Source organism: Lissotriton vulgaris, chromosome 1_1, assembly GCF_964263255.1.
Source record: "Lissotriton vulgaris chromosome 1_1, aLisVul1.2, whole genome shotgun sequence".
Taxonomy (NCBI): domain Eukaryota; kingdom Metazoa; phylum Chordata; class Amphibia; order Caudata; family Salamandridae; genus Lissotriton; species Lissotriton vulgaris.
In genome coordinates, this window is record NC_141685.1 from 1,545,038,717 (window position 1) to 1,545,062,659 (window position 23,943).

General features: G+C 47.0%; 1 protein-coding gene across 1 annotated transcript in view; it reads right to left on the bottom strand.

Moving 5' to 3' along the window:
- CEP290 (centrosomal protein 290) overlaps positions 1-23,943 on the bottom strand; it is a 1,386,965-nt gene that overhangs the window by 239,017 nt on the left and 1,124,005 nt on the right. Inside the window, exon 46 of the mRNA XM_086918001.1 lies at positions 1,715-1,879. Coding sequence (XP_086774127.1) covers positions 1,715-1,879 — 165 coding nt within the window. The remainder of the gene's footprint in view (positions 1-1,714; positions 1,880-23,943) is intronic.

Genomic DNA, 23,943 nt, shown 5'->3' on the forward strand with positions numbered 1-23,943 from the left:
GGAGGGAGAATGGGAAAGGTTAAAAATAAGTTGGAGGTCGTCGGCGTAGTTGAACACCGAGACCTCCATCTGCTGTAAAGAAAAGATAAGGGGTGAGATGTATAAATTAAATAGCAGGGGGGACAAAGAGGAGCCCTGGGGAACGCCGCATGTCACTCTACGAGGAGGGGCAGCAAAGTCGGCCAGATGGACAGCCCGCTCCCTGTCCGTTAGGAAGGACCGGAGCCAGGCGTGAGCCGTGCCCCCAATGCCCGCCGCCTCGACACGGGTCAGCAGGATGTCATGGTCCACCGTGTCGAACGCGGCGGACAGATCTAAGAGGACCAGGGCCTGGGGGAGGCAGATGTCAATGCCCTCCCTCAGTTTGTCCATCACCGAAACTACCACCTTCTCGGTTGAGTGCAGCGGGCGAAAACCTGCCTGACAGGAGGAGAGGCGGCCAGTGGACTCCACAAAGGAGCTCAGGGTCGCGGTAATATGAGCCTCTGAGACCTTTGCTAAGTAAGGGAGAAGGGAAATGGGACGATAGTTAGCGGGCAGAGATGGATCGGCCCCTGCCTTTTTCAGAATTGGAATGATGACTGCTGATTTATGGGCGTTTGGGACAGTGCCAGTTGTAAGGGAGTGGTTAATTAATGTGAGTGGAGGGGAATGACAGCTGGAGAAGATCTCTTTCAGGGCAAAAGCCGGGCCGATGTCCTGGGGTGAGCCCGATTTTACCCGGGCCAGTAAGGGGAGAAGGGTTTCTCGTGTCAAAAGGGGAAGCTGAGTGAGGAGTGGAGCAGCGGGAGGCGGGGGAGCAGTGGACGGTGCCGGGAGTGAGGGAGGGATGTTGGCTTTAATGAGGGCTACCTTCTCGATAAAGAAGGAGTTGAGGGAATTGCAGAGTGATTGAGACGGAGGAATTTTAGGAATCACCCTGTCGGAGGCAGCGAGCTCGTGTACCGTGGCGAAAATTTCCTTAGATTGATTTTCCGCTGCCAGAATTCTGCCAGAAAAGTACTCAGTTTTAGCTTTTAGTATGTCCCTTTTGTAATCATTGAGTACCAGGCAGTACTTTGCTCTAAGAAGGGGGCAGTAGGTGCGTCGCCAAGCTCGTTCTGCTCTGCGCGCCGCCAACTTCTTGTCCCTGAGGAGGGGAGTGAACCACCTGTTGGCGGCGTGAGCGCGTTTAATAGCCACTCTCTTAAGGGGAACAAGGCTGTTGCATGTCTTTAACAGCCAGTTGTTGATGGCTGTGAGCTGAGTGGGGAGAGATAGATCATTAAGCTCAGGGCTGGATGCCGCAAGGGAGGAGCAGACATCAGGAAGATCAGCCTTGTCCCACTTTCTGACCCAGATGTTTTTGGGCAAAGGAGGTTTAGGCGGCTGTCCGAGGTTTAATGCAAAGGAGATAAGGGAGTGGTCTGACCAGGGACAGGGCGAAATGATAGGAGAGTTGGTGGGGATATTGAGGGTCCATATTTGGTCAAGCTGATGACCTTGGATGTGGGTTGGTGTAGCGAGCTGGGGCAGGAAGTTAAGACTAACAAGCATGCTATTTTTAGAGAATTATTATGTAGGAAATAAATAAAATAGCTACACAAGAAAAATATTCATTACAACAAATATTCTAAACAGGTTCTAGATGTTGCGAACAGGATTCTAGAAATAAACACATTTACATATTTTTCCCTCTATATACGTGTGTATTGTTCGCTTTTCAGTAACATACCTTGAGCTTTTCATTTTCTTGTTCAAGGGCTGCCAGTTTCTCATTGGACACGACTCCAGGGGCCTTTTTCAGTTCATCATTCTCCCTCTGAACTCTTTCCACAACTTTTTTCATCAAACCAATAGTTTTTTCCAATTCTGGAACGGTCTTCCCACTTCTGCCAGACTGTACATTTTTCAGATGAAAGGGGTGAAGAGCATAAAACAAATATAATATAAACAAATAAATGTATGTATTGGAATATGGTTTAAGCACTCACTGTGTCGAGATGCATGCAATTTTTCATTTTTTTCTCCTACTTTTGTTACTTAGAATCCACAGCTTTTGAAGACAAGTAACTGGAGCCTAAAAGGCAAAGCATGGTACCTAAAGTCTTAGTCCTCAACAAAATTTTTACAAATGCAGGAGATGCAGCATTTACAGATATGTAGTGGATACATTATCCTTTATCAGAGGTGAAAGTATCCTATTACGGAGTTCATGAACTGCTGGATAGTATATGTTGTGTATGCATCACTGTACTCAATGCCACTGCTTTTTATGCCACTCTACACTCTGACACCCTACTATGCAACACAGTACTCACAGCCACTGAACTCTATGCCACTCTACTCTGCACTACTCCACTCTACACTACTCCACCATACACCACTGCACGCTACTCTACTCTGCACCACTTTATGCCATTGCACCTATGCCACTCAACTCTACTCTGCTCTCTATGCCACTCTACTCTACGTCACTGCCCTCTGCATCACTCAACTCTACACCACTCTAATCTGAGTCACTCCACAATGCACCAATACAATCTATGCCACTGCATTCTACGATGCTTCATTGTATGCTGCTGAATTCAATGCCTCTGCCCTTTAAGCCACTATACTCTGCAACACTTTACACCAAGGCACTCTACACTATGCTACTCCAGTGTACGCCACTCTACGTGACCCCACACTATGCCACTCCAATGCACAACACACTCTGTCACTCAACTCTACAACACTCTACTTCACCCTTTGCCATTCCACTCTACCACATTATACACGACTCTCCTCCTTGCACTAACATTTAGCCATGCTTAACAGCAACCAGGCTGGTCTACATTTCTAAAACGCATTGGCAAAGCCAATATGTTGGAGGCTGGCTTAGTATATGGTGCACACTCAATGAGGTGATGCACCCTGCACAAGTCCAAGCAATCCCTATGGTGATTTTATTGGTCTTTGATAAACATTGGCTCTCAAAGTGGTAGCTGTGGAGAGCAGAGTTGAGGCTTATCTTGAAGGAGTGTAAAGCAGCACGTTTTACCACATTTAATCGCCAGTGCAGGTTGGATGAAAAGGAACCACAGTGTTTATAAAAATACGTCTATTTATTACACAACACAATCACTATCACATTGGTATATCTCATGATATGATATGATATGATACGGTTTTTATAGAGCGCGACTTACACTCCACGGAGCATCTTGGCGCTAGTGGTACAGTGTCACAGAGGAGGGGAGAAAGGAAATGTACGGGGTCATAGCCAGAGATATCAACAATACACATGAAAATACTTAAAAGAAATCAGGTAAGCAGCAGAAATATGCACTAGTCTCCCAGGGGAGACCAAACTATATACTAAAGAAGTGGAATGCAAACTGCAAGGAAGAACGGGATTTGGACCAAAAGACTCAGAGGAGTGGGGAGAACAAGGAACCACCCAAGGGAAGTACTCAGGAACCCCACAGAGGCTGCAGAGTGGAAACACAGCTGCATGCCCAGTTGAAGTTAATGGAGAACTTGGAGTTGCAGTTTCAAAGAAGAAAGACCCTTCCCAAAGGACCCCAAAGAAACTCTTTGGAGGAAGGAAGGTTGGAGAGCCAACCCACCAGTGGATGCCCCAGGAACCAGGTTGCCTGCAACAGGGAAGCCAGGTGCATAGGGGTGAAGTGACGTTGAAACCTCCCATAGATGACAATAGAAAACATGTGTAGAAAGGCCTCTGGAGAAGCATCTGAAAATACCCGGTGGAATCTAAGGGTGAATTCTTGAAGAGGAGAACCAGCAAGCAGAGGGGACAGAGTCTATGCCACTCGGAGGTGACCAGGAGGGACGGAAGCACAATGCCCACCCTTGGCAGGGAGCTCAGGAGAGTTGACGAGGACCTGTTGCTGCAGCTGTGGGGACCAGGTGACGTTGAGGAAGACCAGGAGCCATGCATGAGCTGTCCCGCGTCGGATGTCAGTGTCTAGGTGGTCATGGCCAGCAAGGTCCAAGTGGCTCACCAAGAGCAAGAGAGTCAGAGCAAGAGAGTCAGAGCAAGCCCAGAGCAGGCAGGGGAGCCCACCAAAGCAGAAGAAGACCCTTCATAGGACCCACAGGCTGAAGGCAAAGGAGTCGCAAGAGGACCTCAGGCAGATGACCGAATATCTAGGCCAGCGGTGCAAAAGATGCAGTGAGGATGTTGATCTTAGAGGGATGATGTACTGGAGGCGGAAGCTTCTTGTATCCTGAAGAGCTTTGGAGTGCAGAGCCAACAAGCCTTGGCAACGTTGACATGGTGCACAGGGGTTTGGTCCCAGCGGCTCCGACGAGGGATACTGTCCTCCAAACTGCACGGAAGACAGGCAAGGCTTCTGGAGAGCCACAGAAGCACCAAATGTGTTGTGAGACTTGGCAAGTCTGTAGGACGACAGGAGCAGCAGACCGGTCAGCTTCGTTGCGGTGCCTGCAGATGCATGGGAGTGACTCCATCACTCCAAGGGAGATTTCTTTGGATGTCCTTGATGCCCACAGGGCTTCTAGAGAACCTGAGCGAAGCACACACACAAATGAGGCAGAAGACTTGAACAGGAGCTGCAGGAGTCTTCCGTGATGCAGACTCGGTTCCAGTCGAAGTCTAATGAAGTCCAGTGTCCGGACAGTTGAAGAGTGTCTTGGTTTCAGAGGTGAGTCTTGTTTGTTGACGAATCTGAGGATACACCCTAAGGGGAGTACTTAAATACCCAAGGAAAAGGGTTGGAATGACTCTGGGGTCGATCCAAAATGAGGGGCTGGACAGAGGGAAGGATAGCCCCCAGTCATTTGTCCAGTTTCTTGCAAGTGTTGGAACCAAGGGTTCTTGAATGGGTTCAAACTGGAGTATGCAAGGAGGGCACCAAATGTGCCCTTCAGTGTAGTTGGCTGGCACTTGAAAGCACCCTCACCCCAGCCCAATACAGTAAATCATGTCTGTGTCAGGAAACCTATTGTTCTACCTTCCCCTGCTTGAGCTAAGCTCAGCAGCAAGAGGGCAGAACAGTGTCTGTGGTCGGCAGCACTAGCTTGCTGGTGGACCATCAAAGGCTGTAACCGAGAGTACAGGGGGCTCCCCTAAGGTCCCCCCAGTACATTTATTTTATTTATTTATTTATTTAAACACTTATAAAGCGCAACGAAGGCCCATGGGCATCTCGGCGCTAAGTATCTGCTAAATTCAGCCCTACAGGAGGATGTGATTATTGGTCAAATAGACACGTTTTAAGGTGTTTTCGAAAGGACCATAGGAAGGGGCTGCTCTTTAAGGACAGTGGCAAAGTGTTCCAGAGCTTAGGTGCTGAAACGAGGAATCTTCTGTCACCCCATGAAACCAGTTTGGTACGGGGTACTTCCAGCTGGAAGCGATCAGAGGACCGCAGGGACCTGGTGGGCCGGTAGGGAACAAGTTGTTGAGTGAGAAAGGCCGGTCCCTGGTTGTGCAACGCCTTATAGACAATGCACAGGGCCTTAAACTTAGTTCTGTCCTGATGGAAAGCCAGTGCAATTCTCTGATGGTTCCTGAGACTGATTGAAATTTGGGGATATCACCCAGCAGTCTGGCAGCAGCATTTTGAATGGTTTGCAGCTTATTGAGGACTTTTTCTTGAGAGTTCAAGAATAGGGCATTGCAGTAGTCCAAGGTGGACAAAACCAAGGAAGTGATCAGGGTTTTACCAGCTGAGGCAGGAAGGAAAGGGAGGATTTTTTTAATGATTCGTAGCTTATAGAAAGCGGAGGAGGCAATCTGATTTGCGTGAGGGAGAAAAGTGAGACGATCGTCAAACATGACACCTAGGTTCCTCACTTTGCTGACGGGAGTGGGGGGAGGACCCATGGACTGTGGCCACCAGCGGGAGGACCATTCTGGGGTTAAGTTTCCAAAGATGACCACCTCGGACTTATCCGAGTTCAATTTAAGGCAATTGGAGGCCATCCAATTCCCTATGGCCTGCATGCCCAGATTGAAATTATCGGCGATTTTTTAGCCGTCATTTCTGATGGCTAAGACCAACTGGGTGTCGTCAGCGTAGGATGTAAGGCTCATCCCATGAGCTCGAATGGTATTGGCAAGGTCCGACACATATGTATTAAATAGTGTCGGACTCAGTGATGAGCCTTGGGGTACTCCTCACGGCAGGGACAGGGTGGTGGACTGAAAAGGCCCTATGGTGACCACCTGAGTTCTTTTGGCAAGAAAGGAAGCCAGGAGAGTCCTAGCCTTGTGCCTAATCCCCAGGTCTTCGACACGGTCGATCAAAATGGCATGATCGACCGTGTCATACCACTAACACCGGAATCAGTGTTGGGGTATGATTTCAACATTTTTGATACCAAACATGACCAGGTTCGGCGCACCCATTATTTAGTTATATAGTTAGACATTGTGTAATGACTGATATCCATTACATGTCTTAAAATGGCTGATCATACTTACAAAGCCTGTAGAATCGACTCCGGGGGTTTGTAGGGGTGTCCTGCTTTTGTAGGGGCACCCTCACAATTATAACCAAGCACCCTGCCCTCAGGACTGAAGGGCCTACCATAGGGGTGGCATGGGTTTTAAGTGTAGTGACCTCAGATATAAGGAACCCTATATCTGTAGTGAGAGGTGCAATCACCACTTTACACAAGCTGCAATGGCAGACCTGTAGTCTGAGTTGAAGTGGACCCCCATGGGTGGCACAATGCATGCTGGAGCCCATGGGAGAACCCTGGTGTACCTATGAGCTGGGTACCTCAATACCATATACTAGAGACTTGTAAGTGTACACCAGTAGCCAATTGTGGGTATACAAAAGTACTTACCAAAGCCACTATGGGGGAGAGAGAGCACAGATGCTGGGGATCTGGTTAGCAGGATCCCAACAAACCCCAGTCAAAACACACTAACACCAGGCAAAAAGTGGGGGTAACCATGAATGCAGATCATACTCTCCTACACAATAGCTCTTGCATAGGCGAGACCTATTGGCTTTGCCAATATCTGTTTCTCTTTGTTCAAGCAATCTATGAGAGTGTGTAGGAGGCTGGCTTAGAATATGGTGCACCCTTTTTTAAGTAAAGCACCTTGCACCAATCCAGACAAACCCTCATGGTGGTTTTAGTGGTCTTAGACAACCCTAGAAAGCTCTCTAAGTGTAAGCTCTGAAGAGAAGTCTTTAGGCTTAGTCCAGAAGGAGTGTTAAGCAGCTCATTTTACCAGATCTAATTGTGTACACAGTGTAGCTATAAAAATATGTATATTTATTACACAATACTCACTAACACACTGGTATATCTCCTACCCGGAGATATCAAAACAAATACACAAAAATACTTCAATTGCAAGAAAGTAAGCACAAACACACAGTGGTCTCCAGGGGGAGACCAAACCATATACTAAGGAAGTGGAATGCGAACTGCGACCAAAGTCAGGACTTGGACCAGGAGACTCAGAATGGCTGGGGACACAAAAAAAACACCCAAGTACACAGGAACCCCACGGAGGCTGTGTGCAGAGTGGAAACACAGCAGCGTACTCAACAGAAGTCAATGGGAAAGTTACAGTTGCAATTTCGGAGAAGAAAGACCCTTCCTTTGGACCCTGAAAAACAAAGTGGAAGACAGAAGGTTGCAGAGTCACCCCACTCGTGGATAGCCCTGTAACCAGGATACCTACACCAGTGAAGCCGGGTGCATAGGTGCGAAGTGACTTCGGAAACCGCAGTAGACCACAATGGGGGACTTCAGAAAAGATGCCACAGGGGAAGACTATGTAAGAGTCCGGTGGAATCCAAGGGTGGATTCTGAACAGAAAAACCTGCAAGGAGAGGGGACAGAGTCTATGCCACTCGGAGGTGACTAGAAGGCACAGAAGAGCAATGCTCACCGTTGACTGAAGATGCAGGAGTGATGGCGGTGACCTTGTCGCTACAACTGTGAGGACCAGGCAATGCTGATTAAGACCAGGAGCCATTCATGAGCTGTCCCACGTCGAAGTCGAGAACTAGGGAGTTGGTGTCCGGTGGGAGCACCAACAAGCTTTGGCAGCAGATACAGACGCGGAAAATGATGAAGGAGCCACGTTGGAATCAGCAAGGTCCAAAGGAAGGGGCTCATGTAGTGCAGGAGAGTCAGAACAGGCCCTGAGCAAGCAGCGGAGCCAACTGAAGCAAAAGAAGACCCTGCGGAGGACCCACAGGTCGAAGGCACAGGAGTCGCAAGAAGCCATGACTGGGGTCCTGATTAGCAGGATCCCAGTCAGACTAGTCATAAAACAGAATTACACCAGTAAAAAGTGGGGGTAACCATGAAAGCAGATCTTACTTACCTACACCGATGTTAAGGTGAAAAGGAACCCTGTCTTGGGGGTGATAAGCCACAGGAGACAGCTGTGAAGTGGTTCACAGGGAGTGTACATCAAATATGTGACAACCAAGTTAAGATCCCACTGTGGCATGAAGGAGGGAAAGGAAGGAAACAGATGTTGTCACAATTGGTGAATTGAATAGTGAGGGCTGGTCCGGCAACCATAATAAGGCCAAAAGATTCGAAAGGTACACTTTAAATGTGCCTAGAGCATGGTCTTGCTGGGCGAAGGACTAAACAAACAGCACATACCAGCTAACTTTGCCTGGTCTATCTGTCAAATGCCCGTAAGGCACAAACCTGTCCCAACGACAAGCATATACAGTATTTGTCAAAAGACGCCTGATTGCTAAGATAACAGATTTACATTTGCCCTCAAAGGAATTGTTTACACATTTCTTCATTAATTAGTACTGTCACTGTAAGTGATCAATCATTCATCAGAGGCAAGGTAGATACAGTTTCTTACTGTTTTTTATTTCCAACAACTTAATTTGTTAGAATACTTTTTCATCAAAATTTAAGCTTGGCAACAAAACTACTACAGCAGTTGATAGTTTTCCGTAGTATACAACACCTCATGCTATACACATGGATCATACAAAATACCATGTACGAGAGAACTTCTCATAATTAATTCCATAGGACCATCATCAGGACCAGTTGCACAATTATATCTACAAATAAATATAAGTATAAATACATATAAAAAAAACTCCTTGCATACCAGGTATCGTCTCATCAACCAAAGGAAAACCAAATAGAGACATGCTACCGTAGTGTAACTTAACATGTTCCTAATCCATCACCAAAGTGCTCAAAATTCAAACAAAACCAAACAGAGACATGCTACCCTAGTGTAACTTAACGTGTTCCTAATCCATCACAAAAGTGCTCCAAAAACTTCCAACAAAACATTTATAAAGTCTTACCAAGCACCACCAGCCGGGGATTGCAAGGCTAAACAGAGCAAAGATCTTCCCACAGTCTAGAAACCAAAAAACCAACATGCTATTAGACTGTGACGTCTAACTACATCGAGTATGTTGAATGACAGCTAATGTAGGCACTATACTCACAGACTGCTTGAATAAATCCTGCAGCTTAGTCGGGAGATAACTATTCCCTGTAGTGATACACAATCAGGGCCAATCCAATGTAAGTCAGAAAGACCAAAAGAATCACCATTTCAACCCCACAACATCAGAATGTGTAATGGACATAATACTTACAACCGAAACAAACGGTGTACTTTTATTCACCTATGAACCAAAAAAGGCACTGGTTACTATTTTGTTGCAGCAAAGCGCAAAGAATGAAGACCACAGCGACTTTTTAAATAAAATAGTCTTCAAAGTGTTGTTCGTACTCACTTATGATCAGGAGCTGTAATATTCAACTTCCTCATGCCTCGATAATACGGGACCGCCGACTACGGCACTTTTGATCTGTGTAACGTGATGACGTAAAACGTCAATCGCGTTCCGTTTCTAAATACGCTTCTGATTAATCATAGCCCAAAATCTCAGGTGAGATGTTGTATAACAATGCCATATCAATCAGTGACTTTTTGGGACAGATATTGGCAATACTGCAGAAAAAGTTGGTAACTCTCTTAACACATAATTCTCAGAGACTGGTTCGTCAAGTTCTGACGACAGTCAAAATCGGGGGGGGGGGGGGGGGGGGGGGTGGCTCGAACTATAGAGGAGGCAGAGGACACAATACATCGTCTTCTTTTTTAGCCAGGGGCCAACAACAACAGAGAGGACGCTCACGAAACACCAGGAGAGGCTGGTACAGAAACCAGTACACACCAGGGTTTCAACAAACACGGAACAACTACTACGAATGGTAGAATCTAGTAGTTCAGCAACCATGGAAAATGATCCAAACCTGACAGTTGTACCAATTTTTAATTTGTCATCCCATATTCTTAGTTCTAAAGAAATGGAGGTACTAAGTCATGGACTATCCTTTGTTCCAACTAGTAGAAATGATGTATTCATGACTTATGTGGAGCTTTATAAATTTTTCAGAAGTGTACGTTTAAAATACTTTTTTGCCAATAACCCAACGACCCAGACAACAAACATTAGTGGTCTCAAATGTCCCTCAACTTTTTATCCACCAACCAATCTGATGCCGAAAGACCTGATCACATTTGAAAACGTTGTGTTGAATGAAATTCAACAACTGTTCCAGGACAAAAAGTATGTAAAGTTTAACTTCTCGAAAGAGGATAAACTTGCCCTCCAAACTTGTCTTAACGGGATGACTTAATCGTAAAACCGGCAGACAAAGGGGGTGGTATTATTGTGCAAAATAAAACGGACTATGACAGCGAAGTACTACGACAACTCAAGAACCCGGCTCACTTCAAAAAGCTGAGGGGTGATCCGACAGCAAGAATACGGAAAGAGATTCTGGTTTTAACAACTAAAGGTCTAGATGGTTGAGTAAAAAAGAATTTGACTACATGAATAAAAGTGACTATACGATTCCAGCATTCTAGACATTGCCAAAAATCCATAAGCATAGGGAGTGCCCGCCAGGGGGACCCATTGTGGCTGGTTGCCAATCTGTCCTACAATCATTAGCGGAATATGTCGATCATTTTTTAAAACCTTTTGTCCCCCTCACAAGGGCTTACACCCAGGATAGTAGGGATGTCATTGCTAAACAAGAAGGACAAACGTTTGACCCAGATTTAGAGATTCTAGTCACGATGGATATCGATAATCTCTACACAAGTATCCCACAGACTGATGCCTTAGTGATAATTGGTGATATCTTGGAAACAAGGACACGCCCGCATCAGGTCCCTACGGACTTCATAGTACAATGTGCTAGGATTGCCTTTTATGAAAAGTATTTCATATTTGGTACAGATTTCTATGGTCAGCTAAAAGGAGAGGCCATGGGCGCGATTTTCGCGCCAAATATAGCGAACCTTTATGTGGCCGCTTTCGAGGACAAAGTGGTATATAACAATAATCCCTTTGGTGTACATCTACAACACTATCTAAGGTACATCGACGATGTTTGTCTTATTTGGAAGGGCACGGATGACGAATTACAAAAGTTCTATCAGTGGTTAAATCAACAAGATACAAACCTACACTTTTCAATTGAAAGTAATAAAAACACAATCAGCTTTTTAGATCTTTCAATATACAATGACCACAATACCCTATCGATGCGGTTATATACCAAGCCAACATCAAGGAATACCCTTTTAAAGTATGACAGTCACCACCCACGGAGCCTACGGGATAACCTCCCTTTTGGACAGTTTTTGCGTCTTCGACGTAACTGTACCAAGAAGGAGGATTATTTCCGTGAAGCAAATGTTTTACTATCAAAACTTGTGATACGTTCATACCCTCGTAGATTGGTGAAGAAGGCCATGAAACGCGCATGGTATTATGACCGTGAGGCGTTATTAACTAAAAAAGTAAATTCTGATACAGATGACGTCAACATTAAGCCTGTGACGTGTGTGATGACGTTTGGTTCTGAGTCTAACCGGATCAAATCAATTATAAAGAACAACTGGCATTTGATCAAAAAAACAGAACCTCACCTGATGCAACCACGTTTTGCATTTAAAAGAGGCAAAAATCTAAGAGATTATTTGGTTAAAGCCTATAAAGAACCGCATCCTATCACATTACAATCACAATGGGGTTTAGCTCCCATCACTGGACATTATCCGTGTGGAAACTGTGTGGCATGTGAAACAACAAAGGAAGTGAAGAAGTGCAATTTAAATGGTAAAGAAATCAAAATGTTGCACCACTCAAATTGTAATACAAAAACGTCATTTATTGTATTCAATGCCCTTGTTTGTTATTATATATAGGGAAGACCACACAAGAAGTCAAGAAACGTGTACTTCAACACCAATCGCGTATTAGGTGTAATGTTATGACTGCTCCACTTGTTGAACACTATCACTAGAAGTCACATCTGCCCAATGAAATGTTGTGGTTTGTCATTGAGGTCATCAAATGTACTAAAAGATACCATAATGTAAATCGTCTGCTCACCTTGAGGGAAAACAAATGGATTTGGACATGTAATACTGTGGAGAATGGGCTTAACTCCATTGTTGAATGGCACACTGTTGCAACATTATAACTTTGACTGTGTGAGTTTTCATTTCATCTGTATTAATACTCTAGAACGGTAGCACTTTTTTGCTTGATTGCACTAAGTAGTGTTGACCCATTTTGACTGGTGGACTTGTCATGTTCGTAAACCTATTTCAAGATGGCCTCCATCTGTGACATAGCCTGTTTGTCAGTTAGGTTGAACCACGATTATGTGTTAAGAGAGTTACCGACTTTTTCTGCAGTATTGCCAATATCTGTCCCAAAAAGTCACTGATTGATATGGCATTATTATATAACATCTCACCTGAGATTTTGGGCTATGATTAATCAGAAGTGTATTTGGAAAGGGAACGCGATTGACGTTTTACGTCATCACGTTACACAGATCAAAGGTTAAATATACGGAAGTGCCGTAGTCGGCGGTCCCGTATTATCGAGGCGTGAGGAAGTTGAACATTACAGCTCCTGATCATAAGTGAGTACGAACAACACTTTGAAGACTATTTTATTTAAAAAGTCGCTGTGGTCTTCATTCTTTGCGCTTTGCTGCAACAAAATAGTAACCAGTGCCTTTTTTGGTTCGTAGGTGAATAAAAGTACACCGTTTGTTTCTGTTGTAAGTATTATGTCCATTACACATTCTGGTGTTGTGGGGTTGAAATGGTGATTCTTTTGGTCTTTCTGACTTACATTGGATTGGCCCTGATTGTGTATCACTACAGGGAATAGTTATCTCCCGACTAAGCTGCAGGATTTATTCAAGCAGTCTGTGAGTATAGTGCCTACATTAGCTGTCATTCAACATACTCGATGTAGTTAGACGTCACAGTCTAATAGCATGTTGGTTTTTTGGTTTCTAGACTGTGGGAAGATCTTTGCTCTGTTTAGCCTTGCAATCCCCGGCTGGTGGTGCTTGGTAAGACTTTATAAATGTTTTGTTGGAAGTTTTTGGAGCACTTTTGTGATGGATTAGGAACACGTTAAGTTACACTAGGGTAGCATGTCTCTGTTTGGTTTTGTTTGAATTTTGAGCACTTTGGTGATGGATTAGGAACACCTTAAGTTACACTACGGTAGCATGTCTCTATTTGTTTTTCCTTTGGGTGAAGAGACGATACCTGGTATGCAAGGAGTTTTTATATGTATTTATATTTATTTGTAGATATAATTGTGCAACTGGTCCTGAGGATGGTCCTATGGAATTAATTAACCGAAGAAGGACCGAAACGTCGACGCTTAACACCGTCTTGCTTAGATTGATATAATTTTTTATGTCAAAGAAGAATGTATTATAATGAGAAGTTCTCTCGTACATGGTATTTTGTATGATCCATGTGTATAGTACGAGGTGTTGTATACTACGGAAAACTATCAACTGCTGTAGTAGTTTTGTTGCCAAGCTTAAATTTTGATGAAAAAATATTCAAACAAATTAAGTTGTTGGAAATAAAAAACAGTAAGAAACTGTATCTACCTTGCCTCAACAATTCCTTTGAGGACAAATGTAAATCTGTTATTGAATATACCCAGTCCTCACGGGATTATTGGGTGGCTCTGTCTTTTTTGAATATTGATTGCTAAGATGGCATCAATCACCTTCGGAGGCACGTCTTAGGGGTTCAGCTGTTGCAACTCAGTCTCCAAGCATGAAGGTGGAGATTGCGAAGTCCGTGTGCTGGATGCAGAACCCCGCTATGTTGAAGCGACAGCAGATCATTCTGGAGAGGCAACCTAATCAGAGGACCGATGCAAATTCCCAGAAGCTCTGGATACCATGCTCAATCTGGAGCCCCTAGGGTGATGTAAGCCCGGACTGTCCTGATCTTCTTCCGAACTCTGGGTAGCAGAGGTGTTAGCAGAAAGGCATAGAGGAGACCCTAGTTCCAGCCTAGACAGAAAGCACCTTCTAACAAGTGATACTTCAGAAACTGCAAGTGCAAAACTGCTGAAATTGCATGTTCTCAACAGTGGCGAATGAATCAAGTTAAGGTTCTCCCCATTCGTGAAAGAGACCTTGCACCACCTCCAGGTCCAGCTGTCATTCATGATCCTCTAGGCATCAACGTCTGAGCTTGTCCATCCTGGCATTCAACGACCCTGCCATGTGGTTCACCACCAGGAAAATAATGGGTCAGCTATTTCGAAAGGCGCAGGGCCTCCTGACAGATGATCCAAGACCTCACTTTGCCCTGTTTTTGCCAATAACAAATAGCAGTGGGGTTGTCCATAAGCACCCAACCAGCATCTCCTTGTTGGATGGAAGAAAGGCTTTTATTGCCAAGCAGGTGGCCTTCAGCTCCAGAAGGCTGATATGGAGCCTGGACTCTGACAGAAACCGGCGGCCTCTGATCTCCACCTCTCCCAGGTAGCCACCCCACCCCAGAAGTGATGAATCAGTCACCGCTGTCAACTCTGGGAGTGGAAGCGAGAGGAGTCTCCTGCGGACCCAATTGCAGTCCTGTAGCCACCATTGCAGATCGTTTGCAGTCTCCTCCGAATTCTGAACGTGGTTGGACAGGTACCCTTCCTGTTGGACCAAAGACGACTTTAGATCCCACTGTGATATGCCACCTGGAGTGCGATGGCCATCAATCCAAGCAGCCTCAGAGTCAACGTCACTGAGTTCCAGGTCAGAGGCTCAAAGATTGGGATCATAACCTGACTATCCTGAACTCTCCTTTCTGGTGGATAGGCCCCAACTGCTTCGATGAAGGGGAGCATGTTAGGAGTAAAACTTCAGCACGTTGCTAGTGAACCCCAAAGATGACTGGGGGTCTGCCGTAGGTGGTTAGCCACTGCTTGGGGTGTGCTCGCCTTCAACAGCCAGTCATTGAGGTAGGTGAAGTCTGGGTTTCCTGACCCCTGAAGTTGTGCTGCTACCACTGCTATCACTTTCTTGAACACCTGAGAGGCACTGGCAAGACCAAAGAAGTGTACAGCAAACAACAAATGCTCATATTCTACCATGAAGTGCAGGTAGCACTGACGGGCCGGCCTGTAAGATGGGGATATTGAAATTGGAGTCCTGCAGACCCAAAGATCCAGTCTCCAGGTTCAAGGGCAAATAAGACCTGAGCCAGAGAAGGAATTTGTCCTTCCAGGCGAAGGCATTCAGAGGGCGCAGATCTAATATAGGATGAAGGCCTCCATCCTTCTTTGGCACCAAAAAGTAAAAGGGAAACACACCACAACTCACTTCTGGCACAGGCAACCTTTTGATAGCCCTGTTGGCCAGAAGGGTGTGCTCTTCCTGCCATAAAAGTAGACTGTTGGTCCTTCAGGGGGCAGCCGGGGTGGGTCGAAGGTGGGGAAGACTTGCTATGAAGGATAAGGCGTATTCCTTGCGGACAATGAGCATGTCCCATAGATCCAATGTTATGGCCTGCCAACCTGGCAAGATTCACTGGATCCTGCCTCCAACTGGGTGGCTGTGCTCCTTTGAGGGCAGGCAAAAGGGTTTGACTGGTGGGGCATGTGGGTGTCATGGTGTGCAGTACACTGACTGGCTCGCTGACTCAGACTGTGGGTTCAGTGGGCAACAGTTCCCCGGCTGCCAAATTGCTAGGCACCTTGCTGAGGCTGGAGTGGCTGCTGGTGAGGACTACCTCTGCCAGGGCTAAAAAAATCATGCAATTGTTACTAGACCTGCAGGTCTAGTAACTTAAAAAATCTGCTCGACCTAACTGTAATGTACTTGACCTCTGTCTCTGAAAGCCGAACAAATGTGACAAGGTAACAAGATGTAAAGGAATGTTTATTGCTCATTCACTTTGTGAGTAATAAAGACGCCATTAAATCTTGCAATCTTGTCACATTTGCTCTGCTTTCAGAGACAGAGGTCAAAAGTCAGTTTGTATTCCTACTTGCCAGAAAGGGAGATTAGGACCTAAATATAGCTTGTCCTAATTAAATCTGGCTCTCAAATGCAAGGGAGCGAGTAGATTTTTCGAGCCCTGCTCTGCCGCAATCACAGAAGGAACGGTAGAGCTAATGTACGAGTTACTTACCTTCGGTAACGATGTATTTGGTAGAGACAATTCCAGCCGCAGATTCCTTAACGTAGAATGACGCCCATGCATGAGACTGGATCTGGAAAACTTTCCTGCCACAGCATCCCTGTAAGCTGGGTGGACGGCACCAGGTGACTCCGCTCTGACGTCGTCCACGCTGGTGACGTCAGCGAGGATACGTAAGTCCCACCCCGGCGCCCCTACGTCAGTTTTCTTTGAAGAACTTTCTGCGCCACAACGCGGAGCCATCACAAACAGAACTGTGAGCATACTGGAACAGTGTGCGAAAACCCAGCTATACAGAAGGGAAAGAAACAAATGGTGAGAAACAGCACCATCCAGAATAGTGTCAGGCACCAGGGCACCAAGTAACGGAATGAAAGAATAAAGCGCAGCTACTGCAAGCAAGTCCGTAACCAACATAACAGCCTCTTTAGAGGCAGAAGGCATGCGAAAAAGGGACAGCAGACGAGAAGTCTGCAACCATCGCCCGAAACCAAGAAGGGTTCCAAACCAGAATGAACGAGCATTGACAAGTCATTTCCCAACCACACCAATGGCGAAGGGGGGAGGAAGAGTGGTTGGGGTCTGGAGATTCTCAAAAGAACTGACGGGTGAGACCCAGTAAGGGGATCTCAACTCTAAGGACTGTAAGAGTCAGAAGTGCAGGGCGCAATGAACCCTACATTGGAGACCAAATGCACGGGCGCAGAAGTACCCAGGCATTCGCCCAACAATCACCAGAAAAGAAGGAATGGTGCAACAACATCAACAAGGCGATAATCTCTCAGGGAGGGAGTAGAAGAAAACACTCGCAGAGGAACCCCGCCCTGAAGCAGGCGAGCGTAGAAGACCGAGAAGGGCCATCGCAGAAACGGGGAGGAAGGGTGGGTCATGAAGGAATCTGCGGCTAAAATCGCCTCTACCAGATACATCGTTACCGAAGGTAAGTAACTCGTACATCTGATAGAGACTACTAGCCGCAGATTTAAAGTAGAATAGATACCCTAGCCATACCCCAAAGGGGGAGGAGGGGTCTGACAGAAGACCTCTCCAGCTCAGACAAGCCCAAGACCCCTCACCCCTGCTACGGGGACAGGGAAAATAGCCCCGTCTACCGCAGCAGGGAAGAGGTACCAGCCTGAAACTGAAGAGAACCTCAACATCGTGGAGGAACACCTGCCCCACAGGGGATGTGTCAGCACCACAAAAGAGGCAACCCAGCATTCACCTACAGGAGAAAGCACTACGAAGAAAGGGGGGGTGGGCAAAACACCCCAAGCAGAGTCAGCGTCCCAGGGACCTCCACCGGAAGCCTGAAAGAACAGGTATAGAAAGGAAGAAGAGCCACCTACAGACTCCAAGGAGAAGAGGCCAAAAACAGCAAGCCCTCAACCGGAAACATACCCAGGAAGAGGGCCGCCGAGCCCATCATAGCTTGAAACCAAGACAAGACTGAACTACGCCTCAGCAGTAAAGCAGGCAGAAGAATAAGAATGGAAGCCTACAATGGTCCCACAGGACAAAGCAGGAGCTCCAGGGCCCGCACCAAGGTGGCCGGCCACAGAACAGAATAGCAGGAGGGGCAGCCAGCTGCTGAAAATGCCACAAAATGAAAGGCACGGACCACGTCGGGCTCAGAACAAGGGCAGGGTTAGTAAACCGCCCCGAACGACCCCTAAAGGGGGCTGCCCCGGACAGAACCGATCCACTAAGTAGTGAGAGCAGGTACAAGATGAGAGGAGTAACAAGTAGGACGGACCAGGCCGTCAACACAGGAAACTAAGCCCTCAGAAACCCCAAACAGAGGCCCAGACCAAACAGCAGGCAAGGGCAAAACACAGCGGTACAATGCCGTAGATAGCCAAGCCACACCCTAGTAAGGACAAGGACCGCACCATCGTAATACAGCACACTAGAAAGGGCGATGAACCCACCAGGGGGGAGTCTACACCCTCCTCTCATAAGACAGAGATATACTATAGCTACATATACCCCACATACGGTAGGACACGTCCCAAGAAATCATGGGAACCACTCTTAGAGAAAAAACAATCCCGCATCAGAGGACAAAATCATAGACCTGCGGCAGAAACCACAGAGTGGTTAGTAGTCAGCTAGAAAACACATTACCAAAAAAGGGGATAAACCAGTAGCCAACTGAAGAGCGGGGTCAACCAAGGACCCCGAGGGCACAGTATCCCTCACAGAAACTTTAACACCCGTCCAAAAACAAAATATCAGGAGCAAGTGGGATAACGTCTCCCACCAAGCCGCGGAGGATCAGCAGACCAACCTACTGAGGAGGAGGAAGATGGAGACCCACAAGAAGACAATGAAATGCGGAGTCTGCATGAGTATTAAACATCAGGACCCCATCAAAAGGGATGTCGACCAGATGCTCTCTAATATTTTCAGGGAAAACAGCAACGCATAGCCAAGCATGGCGAAGGAGAGCCACAGAAGTGGCCATAGCACGGCCAAGAGCATCGGCAACATCCAAAGCAGCACGAAGAATAAACGCAGCCAACTCTCTGCCATTTAACACATGGCCCGCATATCAGCACAGGCCCCCAGATCAGCACAGGCCCCCTCATGAGAGACATGAGGAAGAAGGGACTCCACAGAATCCCACAGGATAGAAGTAGCCCTTGTCAGCACATACAAAGTGTTAAGCACCCTCAAGGCAGCACTGGAAGAAGCGAAGACATTACGCCCCCATGGATCTTACCACCGGGCCTCCCGAGACGTAGGGAACAACACCACTGGCAAACACGGAAAGGCATTGCGCAGTACTGCGCCTTGAGTAGAAGGGTGGAAATAAAGACAGACCAGGTTGTGCGGAACAGGACGATGGCGGTGCAGTAGTGCCTGAGGCACCGGATCGCCTGTGACAGGGCGTCCTCAAGCCCCCATAACAGAATTATGAAGTGATGCTTCAAAGGGAAGGAACAACTCCTGTCCACCATAACCCTGGTGAGATCTCCAAGAGGTTGTCTGTAGGAAATGGGGTAACAGGTTCACTCATCCTCAGAATACCAGCAGCCGTGGAAATAGCCCGAACAAAGGCAATATTTGCCTCAGTAGGGTGCAGCGGAGGCAAAAGCAATTCCTCTGTGGGTAACGGTTGCATACTGAGCCGCTCATGGAGGGCGGAGATGCCGGTGAAGAAGCTAGCCGCGAGCCATGGAAAGAAGGGTTAGAGGATTTAGGCCGTGGGGACGGCGAAGAGCCTTCCCTGGAAGATGCCGTGATAAGGCAATTACACAGCGCCTTGTCTCCAGAGAGGAACACACCAGCAGGTGACGGACCTCAGGAGTAGAAGGGGCCTCCGGAGACAAATCCGGACTCCGTGGAGTCCGCCATCGGCGCCTGATCAGCGACGACTGGCACTGGAGTGGGCCCACGTGGAGCCGGGCGACTCCTGCCAACATGTGCTCTCCAGGGGAATGGAGTGTAAAGTGTAAAAAATAAATGGTCTTTGTCTGTTTTTGAATTTAAAAAAATGTATACACACAAGACACGCCTCTTGCTGTTATTGCTGTGGCCCATGATTTCTGATGAGTCGCGTGTCACTGCAAGGGACGCTGATCCTTTGCATTCCCTAATGCAGCCTGTGGGCGGGCCCTGCTGAGTCTCCAGTATATGACAGGCTGACAAGCTCACAGCCCTGAGGCCTGTGTGGTAATCAGCTTGGCAAAGACTTAGCCCCTAGGGCCAGTCTCCACCCCCTGATGACGGTGAAGTAAAGTTTGCCCCGGGCGCTTCAGGCTGAAGCCCTGTAGCGCCAGGGGCTTATGGAGAGGATGGTCACCCCACCCTTTCCCAACTCGTCACAGCAGTGTGGTTACCTCCCTGTGACGAGTTGGGAAAGGGTCGGGTAGAGGCTGCAGGCAGGTGTGAAGCAAAGAAATTGAGTCTGTGCAGTTTGTCATTCGGATTTCTGAAGACACACTATGCAAACTCGAGGTTTCTGTTTCCCGTACTCCTGTTAATTGCAGGTCCATGTGGACGCCATTTGCAGATCCAGTGTCTGTGTATGACTGGCAACGGCAGTCAAGAGCAGCTGAAGCATACAAGATTTTAGGCACTACAGGTGTGCTTCGGCACACCCAGAAGCAGCCTGACCACAACAGTTCCCTGCAACCCCAATTCGGTGAGTGAACCAGGCACCAAGTGAAGGTAGATGCGTAAAAAGATCTAAGTGGTTGAAGCATCTGCAAAGCAATATAGAATCAGTAAAGCATGATGCTCCGACAAAGACTCTGTATTTTTAAACCGATGTCCGTACTCTGTCACAGCAGTGCCAGCAGCTGCAAGTTTAATTAGTATTGGCTAAGATGTGCTTGCTGGATGAGCACGAAGGACTTCTTTTCAAAGTGTTCTGCGCTGTTGAAGGAAATAAGGTGGTGCTCATAAGTGCTAACTCATCTCCTTGGGGAGAAGGGGAGGAAGGTGTAGAGGGCAGATATCACAGTTTATCACTGGCCCCTAAATCAGCAGCAATGATCACACGTTCCAGTCTGCAGTCTCCCAAACAGCAGTACTAGCCTATTAGATGAAGTAAAGCAAATTGTCAGCTTTCTTGAAAGATTTAATGTTCATATGGCCACATAGTTATGCTGCACTGGCTTTCTTTTATAATACAAAATATCTTTTTGGTTGAGAAAATGATGTCTCCATTAATGAGAAAAGCATGCTCAATAGTCTTTGAAAAGAACTGAAGTCTCAGTTTGTTATGGAAAACTAGCAAAGCAACTGCAGCTTTTTGGTGAAAACATTGAATCCAATGAATGACTTCGTTGTGAGGAGTGTGTGATGTTTGTAATATCTGGGCAACATCATTTTTTGTCTATTTATGTGTTTAGACACTGTAACTGTTGATCATGTTAGTGACATGAACAGACAGACAGAAGTGCATGAGCGCAGTGTGGCTTTGTGTGGACTCTAAAGGGTTTTATTGTAACTGAAAGCATGTTGCTGCTATGCACATAAAACAGAGCCTGGACTCTGCCTTAGCAGCGAGTTCATTACCTTGCTGCAAGATTTCTTTTCAGCTCTGTGGAAGAAAATTAGCTTGCGCTGTGAGGTGTAAACACCTCTGCGGGGGTGGTTTGGGGGGGTGTCAAGAGGTAAGATATCACTAGTCATAAATCAGCAGCAGTGATTACATGTGCCAGTCTGCAGTCCCTGTCTCAGCAGTAGTTGATTAGATTTGACTTCTGCCGTGTTCCTGCACATACATTTTTTGTTGCACTTTTCTAAACTTCTTCAAAGTCCAGTAGTGACCTGCATGATGTTTTTAAAAGATCTGTTAACCTTGCACTGGAAAGTGCTTTATTTTGTGTTAAAATCTTTGTCCCTCAATAGATTGAACATCTTAAAGAGAAGTTTTACCTTTCTGTGATTTGACAGCATTGCCGTGAAGTACACGTTACTTACCTTCGGTAACGATGTATCTGGTAGAGATGATTATAGACGCAGATTCCTTAACGTAGAATTATCCCCAGGTGTGAGACCCCCCAGCATCCCTGCGCGCCGGGGTGACAGCATCACGCGACTCCGCGTACGTGACGTCAGCGAGGTCACATAACTCCCATCCCCGCGCGCCTACGTCACAACGCGGAGCCATTAGACAAAACTGTGGGAGTATGGGAACAGTGTGCGAAAGAGCAGAAAAATGGGAAAAGGAAATGGTGACAAACAACACTATTGAATTGAATTGAATGCGGATTTATAGAGCGCATAGTAACCCGGAAGCATTCCAGCTCTAAACCAAAACAGAGAGACCAGAGGGGGTGGCAGGAAAGAATGGAAAGGGTCAAGGGTAGAGGTGGGTTTTTAGGAGTTTCTGAAATCGGAGATGGCAGGGTTCGATCCTGAGTTTGAGGGGAAGGGAATTACACAGTTTGGCTGTGTTAACCGAGAATCGCCGTCCTCCTGTACGTGGCTTTTTTACTCTGGGCACTGTGACTAGGCGTTCGTGATCCGAGCGGAGTGGTCTGTTGGCTTTGTAGGGCACGACTAGGTTCTTTAGGATGGGGAGGCCCTTATCCTGTAACAATTTGTGTGCCAAACATAGGGATTTAAATTTTACTCTTTCGCGTATTGGGAGCCAGTGCAGAAGTTTAAGCGCTGGTTTAGCTGATGTTCTAGCTGGGGTGTCCGTGAGAAGCCGTGCTGCAGCTTTCTGGATCTGTTGGAGCTTGTTGAAGGTGGTTTCCGGTGCCCCAAGGAAGATGGCGTTGCTGTGATCCAATCTAGACAGGATCAGTCGTTGGATAAGCAGCTTCCGAGAGGGCTGCGGAAGGAGGGGCAGGACTTTCCGAGCCGATCGGAGGAGGCCGAAGCAGACTCCCGCTATTTTTTTGGCTTGGGTCTTAAAGGATAGGTCCTTTTCCATCCAGACCCCCAGACTTTAAATCTCCTTTTTTGGGGATGGGGGCTCCCCCAAACAGGTGGCCCAGATGTTCAGAGGGAGGGTGGATCCTTTATGCCCTAGTAGCATAATCTCGGTCTTAGACCCGTTCAGTTTCAGGGAGGATTCACACATCCAAGTGAATATTTTTGATAGGCAGGTGTGGAGGGTGTCCGGTCCCTGGTCAGGTTGGGATAGGGAGACGACAAGTTGAGTGTCGTCGGCGTAGCTCACGATTTTGACTCCAAACGGGGCAACCACCTCCTCCAGTGGGGACATGTACACATTGAATAATGTGGGGCTTAAGGAGGAGCCTTGTGGTACCCCGCACTGGAGGGGAATTGCCGCCGATCGGGTGTTACTCTCCCAGATTTGGAAGGTGCGGTTGCTCAGAAATGACGTGAGCCAGGAGTAGTGTCAACACTGCAGTACCCAAAGGCAGGGAAAAAAGGGAAAGCACAGAGCAGTCACCCTGCCAGTATGTAGACAGCCCCCCCACCCCCGGAGAGAAGGAACACATGTAAAATGTCATGCCAACATGTAGCAGGACTACAACCCTAATCAAGTACAATGAAGGGGAACCAGTTCCAAGACAAGCAGGAACGACAAACCTCAAAATCAATCCCAGCACAGAGTGCGACAACCCCCCCAAACAAACAAAGAGCACAGGCACGGCCAGATGACCACAACCCAGAGGATAGCAGAGGGGCCAAAACCTTAGCAACAAAAAAGAGGAGAAGGAGGGGAGGGAGAGAGTGAAGGCAAGCCCCAATCCTAGGGCAACCAGAGCAGAGGGGCACATGAGTACCTCTAAACCCTTCCTCCAATGTACCAAAGAGGAGGAAAGGAATTATCCCATCAAAAATAGAGAAGGGATGCACTCACAGAAGACATAGCCACCCCACGGGAGGCGAGTGCAGAAGACCAAGCCAAAGGCGCTCGCAGAACATAGGGAGGAAGGACGGGCCGTGAAGGAATCTGCGGCTAGAATCGTCTCTACCAGATACATCGTTACCGAAGGTAAGTAACACGTACATCTGATAGAGACTAC